General features: G+C 35.2%; 1 protein-coding gene across 2 annotated transcripts in view; it reads right to left on the reverse strand.

Moving 5' to 3' along the window:
• The window catches only part of HHIPL2 (HHIP like 2), a 245,544-nt gene that overhangs the window by 177,403 nt on the left and 54,950 nt on the right, over positions 1–13,191 (reverse strand). Inside the window, exon 1 of one of the 2 annotated variants that reach the window (XM_053712519.1) lies at positions 10,114–10,405. The exons of the other annotated variant lie outside the window; for it this stretch is intronic. Coding sequence (XP_053568494.1) covers positions 10,114–10,404 — 291 coding nt within the window. The 5' untranslated portion in view covers position 10,405. Of the gene's footprint in view, positions 1–10,113; positions 10,406–13,191 lie in introns of those variants that run through there. 2 annotated transcript variants of the gene reach the window in all.

A 13,191-nucleotide genomic window follows, 5' to 3' on the forward strand; every position in this document is an offset into this window, starting at 1 on the left:
GGATTTCTAAAAAGGTGATGGTGAGTGGCAACAGTTTGTAAACCGTAACGAATACTTCAACCTATAAATGTCTGCATTAGAGCCGGCCGCCCCACCTTTGATAAAGCTCTTTTGCGAAACATGTTAGGGGGAGTTGGGACGTTTAGGTCCCTCTCCGGTTGTGTGTTTTAAATTGCTGTAACGGCCCTCGTGGGTCTACCTATAGTTCCGTAAACTTATTTTGACTTGTTAATATTAGGTAGTCCTTCTAAATATAATTCAGTTCAGCTCCGGTATCCTTGGTACTTGTTATTTTGTAATATTTCCTGTCAATGACAGGACGGTATAATAGGTAATATTATCTTTAATCTTGTTTGGTAACAATCTTGCAACCATTACTCCTTTGGGAGTACCAGTAGAAACTTTATTTGCTAACTTAAGGTGTAACCTTTACGCTTCCACACTGGCTAGTGTCTAAATAATTAATTACTATTTTTGAACTATACAATCATAGATATTTAAGAGAAATATACAGAAAGATACTCAGTGGTAGCACTTTAGAGTGGGGAGAACTAGGCGGTGTTTAATTACACTGATTCCTAAAGTCACATGACAACTGTGGCAGACTGTTAAATTGATTTATTTGACACTGCATTCCTCTCTCAATATATATATAGATATTGTATTTATGGTTAACACCTGATAGAAGTTAAATTGCACACGTGCAAATACAGCTGGATCTTCTGAATATTAATGATCCCCCCAAAACCAATTGGGAGTGGGATTTGTACTTTCTAAATAAATACAGTCACACCAAACACACCTGATTGTTGCTAAGTTGAAATAAAATATATTGTTTCTTAAATCGCCTATTCACTATAGATAAAACGGGCATATAAATATTAATAATATACCTACTCAACCTTCTCTGCTGTAATACCCACAGTGATATACCATCACCTCCAAGTAACTATATGTACAGTTAATTACCACGGGTAAATCTCTACTATAAGAAAAATCTTGACTACTAGTTATCCCCCCAAACTAATTGGGAGAGGGTAGTTTGTCGTCCAAAACTACAGTATACCTACTGAGTTATCTATGGTATTGCACCTACAGAATAATACTACTACCTCTTAGTGGTGACTGTCATAGATAACAGCTATAAGTTATATTCTTACTTTAGTTACGAGGGTAAGGGATTGGTCTTATCTTTACTGCACCTCCTCTATCCAGGGTCCATATATTAATATATACTAACCCAATTTATGAGGTACTATATATATTGATTTTAATAATATTAAATTCACCTCCTTTTGGGTGTAGCCATTGTACCCTACTATTATACCCCATTAGAGGTGCTATTCAACTAATAGGATCATACTTAGATGGTTGGAGATCTGTAATATCAATTACCAAGATATATACTTTGCTCTAGTATCTGGGCACTGTGTGATTTGAATATTGCCAATAGATACACACACTCAGTGGGCAGGTTATATTGTTTATATTGTTAAGAGGTTACTATATTGTACCGAGTACCTACACTTTCTTGCCCCACTGCTACCTGGAGCAGTACCTTATCCTCTCACCTTGGGGGGCCCTTCTTGTTACAGTGTTTTTAATTGTGTGTATCATTTCAATTGGTTTTTATTTTGAAATAAAAGTTAAGTTTTAAACGTCTCTATGCAGACAGAATGTTCTTGCATGGATCCTTTCTATCCAGTATCTAATATTGACACAAGCTTATCTAATTGTTGAGTGCTATCCATGTACATTGCTTGTTCAGTCCTGTACTGAATCTGTTTCGTATATCTCTCTCCACATATGTACAGCACCCGCCCTCTAGTTATTGATTATGGTTCCCCCTACTATGTGGGATTGATTATAATTATTAGGGCAACAATTCCAGTAGTGCCATCGTCATCCCTTTTCTCCTTGTATGACATGACTATATCCGATCTACTTCCTTTTAACATTCTCCCTAACGTACTAACTAAAATCAAGAAACATTGCAATTTTAATATCCAAACCAATTCCATCAAATATTTAGGTATCAATGTAACTAACAGGGTTGAAACTACCCGCACGATAAATTTCACGAAAATCACTACTGACATTACAAAGTTATTATCCACATGGAGCTCTCAGAGTACATCGTGGATAGGTAGGATACACACCACTAAAATGATATTGCTACCCAAGATACTATATGTGCTTCAAACGCTCCCACTCCCGCACATAGAGATATATATACACAAGTTACAAAGGGCCATAAATAAATTTATTTGGAAACATAAATCCTCAAGAATAGGTAGACTGACCATGTATGCTTCAAAGGACTTGGGAGGGTTGGGGGTCCAAAATCTAATGCTCTATAAAAAAGCAATATCCCTACAAAGGATTGTAGAATGGTGCAGATTCAGTGAGGCTAACTTAAAACACTGGATACAAATTGAACACGATATCTCAGGAAGCCAACAATTGGGGAGCGCCTGCTGGACCCATAATATATCACATATAACACATTGGGCAGGACTACATACCCTAACAAACACATTCTCTGATTGGATATCAATCAGTATAAACACTAAAAAGATATCAAGTAGGTTTTCCCCGTTGACACCTATCTTATCAAATCCAGGCCTTCCAATAAGTAAGACACATATCCAAGAAAAGGAATTAGATATTCAAAGAGACATACCAATATACTCGTTGTTAAACCTAAATAAAATAAAACCTAAATCTGAGATAGAGCACCTGGGGCAGGGATTTTTAAAACCATTGTTAAAGGGACACTGTACCCAAAAAATTTATTTCGGGATTGAGATTGAGCATGACATTTTAAGCAAATTTCTAATTTACTCCTATTATCAAATTTTCTTTATTCTCTTGGTATCTTTATTTTAAATGCAAGAATGTAAGTTTAGATGCCGGCCCATTTTTGGTGAACAACCTGGGTTGTCCTTGCTGATTGGTGGATAAATTCATACACCAATAAAAAAGTGCTGTCCAGAGTACTGAAACCACAAAAAGGCTTTGATGCCTTCATTTTCAAATAATGATAGCAAGAGAACAAAGAAAAATTGATAACAGGAGTAAATTAGAAAGTTGCTTAAAATTGCATGCTCTTTCTGAATTACAAAAGAAAAAATTTGTGTTCAGTGTCCCTTTAAGATACAATCAGGTTAATTAAGGCAATCAGGAATTATCTCGCAACTTTACAAAATTTTGCTCACAGCAACCTCACCGAAACCTCACAAATATGACAAATCATGGGAAAGGGAATTGGGAGAACAGTTCAACTCCACAGACTGGTCCGATATTTTCTATAACACAGCCCATTCAGCCCACTCTACCCAAGTATTGGAAACTAATTACAAAATTTTGCTAAGATGGTATCTTACCCCGCATAGGATTAAACACATGTTTCCGAAAGCTTCAGATGGGTGTTGGAGATGTAAATAGGGAAAGGGGGATATGGGTCATGTTTGGTGGGCTTGCCACAAAATTCAAAATTTTTGGAAGTTAATATTAAAAGAGGTAAACATTATATTATCTAGTAACTTATCCATCACCCAAAATGTTCTTATTCAACGTGTTTACCGAGTTGAAGTGTGCAATAAAGAAAAATTTGGCCCATATTTTACTTAATGCAGCTAAACAGTTAATAGCCTCACACTGGAAATCTAGCGAGCCCCCTTCTCTAATAGCTTGGAGAGATAAAGTGCAAAGTGCCATAAAACTGGAAAGATATCACTTTCTCAAGACCAATTGACTGCAATTGTATAATGATATTGTATTCTTTTGGGAATCATATAGAGGGTCGCTTGTCAGCAATGACATTCATTCCACAATATCTCAAGGTTGAGTTCTCCCATATTTACATTTTATTTAGTTAGCCATGTGGCTAGTATAGGTTATTCTTTGCTCAATTATTCCTTCCACCAAATCTTGGGGAAGAGGACTTTGGTAACCCATTGTTTCTATACAGTTCCTAAATGGGTTCTGGCATGGCACCAACTCATGTTATTGATTACCGAACACTTCAATCATATGGACCTCAATTTGACTTTCGGGACTTCTTACAAAGATATATGCTTGAATGGGTTATAAATGTAATCAAAAGCTATTGTTTCCATGTATAATATATACATCTTAGATTTGTAACCAATTGGAAGGTTATTTGTAAAATTATATTGTTTGTCGATCTTTCATTGTTCATTGAAAAACTTCAATAAAAACTAAGAATGAAAAAAAAAGAAACCAAAAATCAGGTTGATAGACTTCCTAGAACAGAGCTTCTTAGGTATAAAAAAACAACACAAAAAGACACAAATAATAAATATCAAACATCTCCAACCTTTATAACATCCTACAGTAAAGAATACAATCAAATTTGTAATTTAATCAACCAGCATCTTCCTATATTACAGAATGATGCAAGATTAAATGAGATTGTCAAAGGAGGCTGTAGATTTGTTTCAAGAAAAGCAAAGACCCTCAGAAACATATTATCTCCATCTATGCTACCTAGGGTTCAATCTAGCACAGGGTTGCAAAAAAGAAAAGGGTGTTTCAAGTGTTGTGCTTCTAGGTATAAAGCATGTTCTTATATAATACAGGGAAACCAATTTAAATCAGAGGTACTCAATAAATAGTTTGACATTCGCTATTGTATAAATTGCATTACCACTCACGTGGTGTATTTATTAACATGCTTAGGTTGTAATATTCAATATACAGGTCGTACAAAAAGATCTCTCAATGATAGGTTTTTGGAGCACATCAGGTCCATTGAGGATACAGAATCCAAAACTCCAATAGCCAAAAATTTTAGACAACACCATAATTCAGATAGTTCTTTACTTAGCATGCACAGCTTTCATTTTATACATTTTATACCCTAGAGGGGGGGGAATAGAGAAGCCAAATTGGATGAAAGACAAGTCTTTTGGATCTTCCACCTCAAAACCAGGGTACCTCTAGGTCTAAATTCAAGAATGGATGTCAATATGTTTATTAAGAGTTAATAAATTATCAGCACTTTACTTAACATTTAGGGATATTCAGCTGTGAAATATATTCATAAGTGCACGTATTAGAAAATCTATTTAATTTTTTACATACTTATGTTTTCTTTATGTTCTCACTGTTGAAATTATTATCCCTGGGTTTGATACCCAATGCTGATTCTTTCTTTGTAAAGCAGTCATTTCATGTTTTTCAATACATTTTTAGGAATTTAAGGGGTTAAATCAATTATGTGAATGTATGTTATGATTGGTTGTCTATACCTATAGAATAAGGTTTACCTTCCCCCTGTTTCTTATCAATGAAGAAATGCCCTAGCTGCATGAAACGCGTCTGATGGACTTCCAGGGGGTAGCAGGTCAGATAACATAAATCATTTTAAAACTATGCAAGACATGCACATAAAAAAAGGATCAAAGATACCCCTTTCCAAATTGCCGCTCCATACAGTAATACCAGAGCACATTTACGTATTACAAGTGAGGCGCAATAGCGTGGAAGCCTTGCGCTCACTAGAGTGCGCTTCCATAGGCTCCAATGGGACCCTCGTTCTCATGCAGTCAGACACCTAGCGCACCGCATACATATTAACACATAAATATATATGTATATAAGCATATACATATATATTTAAAGTGAAAATACAGTCCCCCATAGATATATAAAGGCACTTTCAGTGCCGTTTTTTTCTAACACCCCACATCCCCTCAATTTAACCCCTTATAACTGCTTTGTGCAGTTTTTTTTTTTAATAAAAATAAACATGCTAATTTTTTATTTTATTTCTACAGTACTGTCCTCTGTATTTTGGGGGCAATTGGAGCACATTTTGAGGTCCATATGATTGAAGTGTAAAAATGACTTGACCTAGGAGGTTCATATGCTAATTTCTTAGACCTTGAAGCCCACCTCTTTCAGATTGCATTTTAACAGTTTTTCACCACTAGAGGCTGTTAGTTCACATATTTCATATTTCATATAGATAACACTGTGCTCGTGCATGTGAAGTAATCTGGGAGCTGGCACTGATTGGCTAGACTGCAAGTCTGTCAAAAGAACTGAAAAAAGGGGCAGTTTGCAGAGGTTTAGATACAAGATAATCACAGAGGTTAAAAGTATATTATTATAACTGTGATGGTTATGCAAAACTGGGAAATGGGTAATAAAGGGATTATCTATCTTTTAAAACAATAAAAATTCTGGTGTAGACTGCCCCTTTAACCAGAGGTGAAACCGCGAGCTGGAGCATTAACCGGCCACTTGTAATGGCTGGTTATTTAATGTGCGCCCATAAAGGGGCAGATTAAAATAGTGTTCCACTCGTTATCTAGCCCTTAATATGTCTATACTTTTCTCTTTAGAAATTTCTTTAGAAATTCTAAGGTTTATTTGAACCATTCACAGGCATACATTCTTTTGATTTGCTCATGATATTATGAAGTTTAAACAAAATGTAAAAAATAGTCATTCATATTTAAATGTACAAAATCCAGGAGAAGTAGGGATTACACTCAAATTATTAAAATCTCCGAGCTTTCCCTGATATATATGTCATCATAAATAACATTATAACTGGGATCAATAATTATCACTAACAAGACCATTACTGATTATATAGCAGAAAATCACTGCAAAAAATATTTTTCTCAAATATAAAAGATATGATTTTTGTTCAATTTTGCTGTTACCAGAAGTTTAGTTTAAAGGGGGTGAAATGTAATCAGAGTTTCAGTTGCTATTTATGTTTTTAAGCTTTAGTAAGTTCTCAGCCATCAAAATCTTAAGTACTATTTTCAGCACCTTTTAAATTACTTTATACTTCAATAAGACTTTAGATAGTAACTGAGCATTTGTTTAAACACATATTCCAATCCATCGTTAAAGTTTTAACAGAGGATTCTACAGATCTATAAAATCTTTTTTTTAACAAAACATTTTCTGAATACATTGGACAGCTCCAGATGGTACAAAAGACAATCAAATCTAGGCCTGTGCATTTGGATAATTCATTATGATTTGAATGTGAAAGAAGCCTCTTTTCGGAGCGACATTTCTTCCTGTGAAAGTGCAACACACTAAGATCTGGATTTGTGTGTTTCAGTATCACATGAATAAATTCAGCTCCGAAAAGAGCCCAATGCCGCAAGTGGCCGCCTTTTTCTGCAACCATATGATAACGAATGATCTAAAAGCACAGTCCTACTCAAATCCATCCAAAAAACATTTTCATGTATGCATATTTAATTTTAAACACATTTGATGACAACACATTGAAAACTGGCATAAGAAAGATATAAAAAACTAAATTTCATTCAAATTAAATAGGGTTGAGTATTTTGGAATGATATACAACTGTTTTTAATGTAGCTGTTTGATAATAAATATGTAAACAATAAAACACCAGCTTGTTTTGCAAATGCTATATACATCGGTATATCAGAAAATAAATACCCTTATCACAGCTTTAACTTATGCACTGAAATTGGTATTACAGGAGACAATACAAATTAATGTTGGATGATCAAGGCTGGTAATCTTGTTGCAGTAACTGTTATTCGTTATAAGCTGCAGTGCTTTAGGACAGTATCTGTCTAAGGTTTTTTCAAAGTTCAAGTGCAAAATGCAAACATACAGTACAATACAACTACATACTGAAATCTCCCACTAGTCTCAGACTAGCAAGAAATTGCAATGGATGGCATTTTCTTGGTATATGTTAAGTAGGGTAGTCATTTTTTCGAATCTATATGTTAGTACATGGAGCACTAAACCTAAACCTCTACATCTCTGCCTTTTTTCTAAGTCCCTGCAGGCCGCCTCTTATCTCTTAGCTGTCTGTGCCAAACAGCTAAAATTGTGCTCACTCTCATGGAGTTATGCATGAATCAGCACTAATTGGTTAAAATGCAGTTTGTAAAAAGCACCGAGATAAGGCAACAGTCTGCAGAGGCTTAGATACAAGGTAATCACAGAGGTAAAAATTATATTAATTTAACAGGGTTTGGTTATGCAAAACTGAAGAATGGGCGATAAAGGGATTATCTATCTTTTTAAACAATAACATTTTTCAAGTAGACTGTCCCTTTAAGTGTTGCACTAGAATACAATCCAAAATACAGCTATAAAATGTAGCTCTTTTAAGACCTAAAGTAAAAACCATGATTATTAAAAGTATAGCACAAAACTACATGAAGAACTGTGCACCATGGGCTTAGCACACACTCTGCTTAGCACTCAAGCGATATCTGACATGAATTGTATTTTATGCCGCCATATTAGTCTATTATGTGAGGGATTTAGCACACCTGTGCTAACCAACGTGCAGATGTTTGTGAGCACTAGACTATCACTTTAAATCAATGAAAAATAATTACTTTGGACTTGTAATATGAGAGCAAAAATAGAAGTGTTATTGATTGCACTCAAGCTATAGTAACACACAATAGAACTAATATTTTTGTGCTCCACTTGTAATCTAGGAGTATGTGTTACAATAAGTAATTATTCCCCATCTCTTAACATTTACAAATATTAGCTAAACCTACTGCATATACCATTGCACAAATCCTTATAAAATTTGACATGAATGTTAACCTCTAATATTTGCAGAGATAGAACAATTTAAAAATATAATTTTAGACAAGCTCAGTAGCAAAATTTGGCAGCAGAGGATTATGGGAGTTGTATTCACAGATATTTTTTGTATGGTTTTGTAACCTGGAAGAGGGAGACCAACACTATATATATATATATATATATATATATATATATATATATATATATATATATATATATATATATATATATATATATATATATACACACATATACACTGCACTATACTAATGCACTACACTTTTACACTGTACACACCCACTACACATACACTGCACACACACTTCAGAAATGAATAGTTTTTTTTACAATAAAGAACTGAGGAATTTATTCAGTAGTAAAAAAGCCTAAATTAATGCCAGAGTTTAAGTTTCTAAACAAACATAAGGCAAAGGAATGCAAAAATTACATCCCTCACCTACCAGAACCTTAAAATATAATCTAATATTTGATGAATTTTGTAATGTACATGTGTGAATGTGCATACGAATTGGACTCATTTAAGGTAGAATATTAGTTTAACCATCCAACATTTTCTACTTGCCAAGAAATATCGGAGGGAATCATCTGTGGAAGGGGATTATATTTTTATTAGTTGGCTTTCCAGAACTTCACACTTTCAGTTATTTTATTGGCATTGGTAATGTTGTACCCAGATGTTCCTAAAAATTTAACTATAATTTCAATGAATTATACAGTAGCGTAACGTATGTTTTCAAATGTAGAGTTGAGTTATCTGTGACCTTTTCCCAGCCAGTAAAATGTTTATCTGCTCAGGATAATAAAAACATTGGAATCTAGACTATGAGCCTGAGTTTACCACATTTAGGACACAGATTATTGGATCCCATCACCTGCACAAATAGGAAAATCCTCATATTTTGCCTGCATCTTTTGCCGAGCCTATACTTTTGATTGAGAAAAAAATTCTCAGACTACCCTTGGGTGCTGATCCACTAATGCATGAGTTCTAAAATATCACAGATTAATATAGGAATTAGAGATTGCCTTTATTGTTAATTCTTAGTGAATACAATTTAACAGTCACCTGAGAGATATGTCTCTCTTATATTCTGAGACATTCATTGCATTGTTATCATTGAAGGCTTCATCATCTTCCTGGACCCCTAGAGGTAAATACTGTCCATGTACTTATGTAGAACTGATACAGCATCCTTTAAAATGTAAGCTCACAAGTCCACCTGTCATGCTAATCGCTATAAAGATGGTTTACAGCTTACAGTGACTCAGGGGCAAGAATCTCAACCCTTTATGATTTTTGTAAATGTCCTATGATTATTGTAATCTACAATTTTATACTTTAATTTACAGCACAACATAATAAAGTGGCACTTTATAAATAAATGATAATAATAACGTTAATAATAAAATTACAAATCATTGCATAATACCTCTAATATACATCAGATAGACATAGACTTCAACACTAAATTAATATACTATATACGTTTTATTGAGCCTTACCTGACATAAGATGTCTCTAATGTAGTGTCCACACAGCTCCTGACCCTCCAGATCATAAAAGTCCATGACTGACCAGTATTTTTCAGCAATGATGTTGTCCTTTACCTGCTCACAACATCCAAAATTTTCATACTGAGAGCAAAACTCTAAGTGCATAGGAGGTTTGAAAGGAGGTCCATAATCCAAGCACTGTGGGTGCCCAAGGAGAGAACTGACTTGGAGAATAAAGACAATACCTTGACAAAGCATCTTGAGATGCATCCACCCTTTTCCATGACCAAGCTGATGCATCCTGTAGCTGTAGACTGAATGGACCCTTCAATAAAAGCTTTTAAACACTCACTGTTACCAGTAACTCAGTCCTCCCACTCATAAGCACTTAATTTCTTATCCTCTGTGATGCCTTCTCAATAAAAGTGTCAGTTTTGCTTTTTTTTCTGCCCTTTGCATAGTTTCCTCTTTGTCTAATCCTTTTTCTTTTCTATCAGGATGCAAGACAGACCTTGTGAAATTCTGAGATATGTTCTGCTGATTGGAGGTTGTTTCCCTATGTTGTAGGTTACAAAATGTTGAAATAACAGCCCTTGCAGTCATAATTGTCTGCAGATCAATGCATTCCTGTACATTTGTTTTTTGTTACTCATGTGCAATTTATGTTTGAACAAGTGATATATGTTGAAAGTATTTTTTAAAAGCTTGTAACTTTTAAATTGCCTGACTGATTTTCAGTTCCTTCTAAAGTGAACAATTAAGTAAATAAGTCAGCTGCTGAGCACCAAATTTCATATGTGACAGGTTTTATCGGTTCTTTTGTAACAGCTATCATGTAAATTTTCAGATATTTATCCCTGTTTTAAAAGTGCACTTACAGCTTTCATATTGCCAGATGTATGTGTTTCTCTTGCATATGAACATGATGCACAGCTTGTGAGAAGGCTTGACTGTTTAATCAGCCAACTGCTGTACCTATTGAAACTTCAGGAATACATGCTCCAACACCAGGCGGGGTAAGAACAAATTAATGGGTATTAAACTAAAAGGACTAGATTTAGGATTATAGCTCATGCCAAAAATAGAAGCATTATGAAGCGTTAATATTGTTTGTGCAAAATCAATACCATTTCCACTTTAATGCCTTGCCCCACTAGACCCCTAAACTGTCTCAAACCCCATCATAAAGACACCACCACTAAAACTATCTAAATGACACAATGCTCAATGTCCCTGTTTCAGTTATAGAAATAAAGACATCACAAGCTGTATGTGTTAGGAACCAGGATGAGAATTATGAACAACCTCTAGGTCAGACGCCAATAGGAAATAGGAGGTATAAAGCAGTATAGCATAACAGTGAACATACAATGTTACAATACTTTGCATAGTAACTCCACAACATCTTCCCTCTTTTATATTAATTCTTAATTCAGCAAACAATATAACTAATAATGTCTCCTGTAGTGTATCATGCTACAGTGCTAGTTGCTTTGTTACAGATTGAGTCTGTCTGGTGGTCTTGAATATCGTCTACTACGAGAGATAAAAGTGATTTTGCCTTCAGAGAGCTGTTTAACTCTAGGTGGTGTGTGGGGCTCAGACACACTTGGATTTGCTTCATTCAAGTCATCCTCTTCATATCTCTCAAATGTGTGCTCACTTTGCTTGTTTGATTTATTAGGATTTGGGCAGGTGAGTTTAGGACTTGGGCTGGTGAGTAACTCCACTGTGTCCTATACAGGATGTTAATAGTCTTGTGTCATGGGTTTTTCTACTACTCGCAAATCCACTTAGTTGCGTGTTAGAGAGTACCCTCAACATCAACAAGATAAGACCAAGGTGCAATCTTCCGAACACAGGTACCCAACCTTCAACGACTGGTCATATCTCCAGGAAGTGGCTTCATCCAGATTGGCTGATAAATGCTTAGATCAGGTAAGTCTTTGGCAGATATATCATATGTCAATTTGGAGATCTGTTTTCTCCCTGAAAAAGTTTCTCCAGTACACCTGGTACTAAATAGGGTTTGAGTAACATGTTGGTTACTGGCAAAGAAGTCTTTAGTCTACTTGACATGAGGCACTGTGCTTGTCTACTTTCCATGCCTTCAGTTGGTGTATTCCTCCAGTGCAGGTTTGCTTTCCATGGGGCTGTCCCATCCTGCTTATATTTCTTGCACAGATTCTTCACTATCTTTACAGTAGATTCAACCTTTTCATTGGCACCTTGGTAAAGAGATAATATGCTCAAACTCTCTTTCAGTTGCAAATCATCTGAATTGCTCACATACAAATTAAGGTCCATTATTCGAGATGACTCTATCTGGTTTGCCATGGCGTGCAGACTTTCCTTTGCAATGTTTGATTGTAGTATCAGCAGATGGGTCAGGGAGCAGATTAATTTCCAAGAAATCAGAATAGTGATCAACAATTAGTAAAATAAATACCTGCACTGCATAGATGAATAAGTCCATGCTCACAATTTGCCATGATTGGTGGGTAACACATGGGACATCATAGGCTCTTTTAGTTGTGCTTGTGCATATTCATTGCAAGTTAAACAACTACTTACAAAGTCTCTGATCTCATTTTGCATATTGGACTAGTACAAAGTATTGTGTGCCTGCCTATAGCATACATCTCCACCAATGTGGCTTGAATGTATTCGAGTTAGCATTTTTGATCTTAAAGTGAATGTAAAGTTTCATGAATAAGTGCCTGGTTTTTAAAAATACTTTTAAAAACAGAGGTACTTTCATTCATGAAATTTTACATTGCAGCGTTTTAAAAAAAACAACTTACCTTTCTCTTCAGCAAAGCCAGATCGGTGATCCCCTGCCCGCAGCTCCTCTGTGCTTACGTCAGCAGTTTTCATCATTGCTGTGCTAATTACAGCATGAGAAGCAGGCGTGGGATCGCCGATCCGGCTTTGCTAAAGAAAAAGTTAAGTATTTTAAAAAACACACTGCAATGTAAAGTTTCATGAATGAAAGTGCCCCGGGCACTCATTCATGAAGGTTTATATTCACTTTAATGAACTCATTCATGAAGGTTTACATTCACTTTAATGAACTCATTCATGAAA

Source organism: Bombina bombina, chromosome 4 (genome assembly GCF_027579735.1).
Source record: "Bombina bombina isolate aBomBom1 chromosome 4, aBomBom1.pri, whole genome shotgun sequence".
Lineage (NCBI taxonomy): Eukaryota > Metazoa > Chordata > Amphibia > Anura > Bombinatoridae > Bombina > Bombina bombina.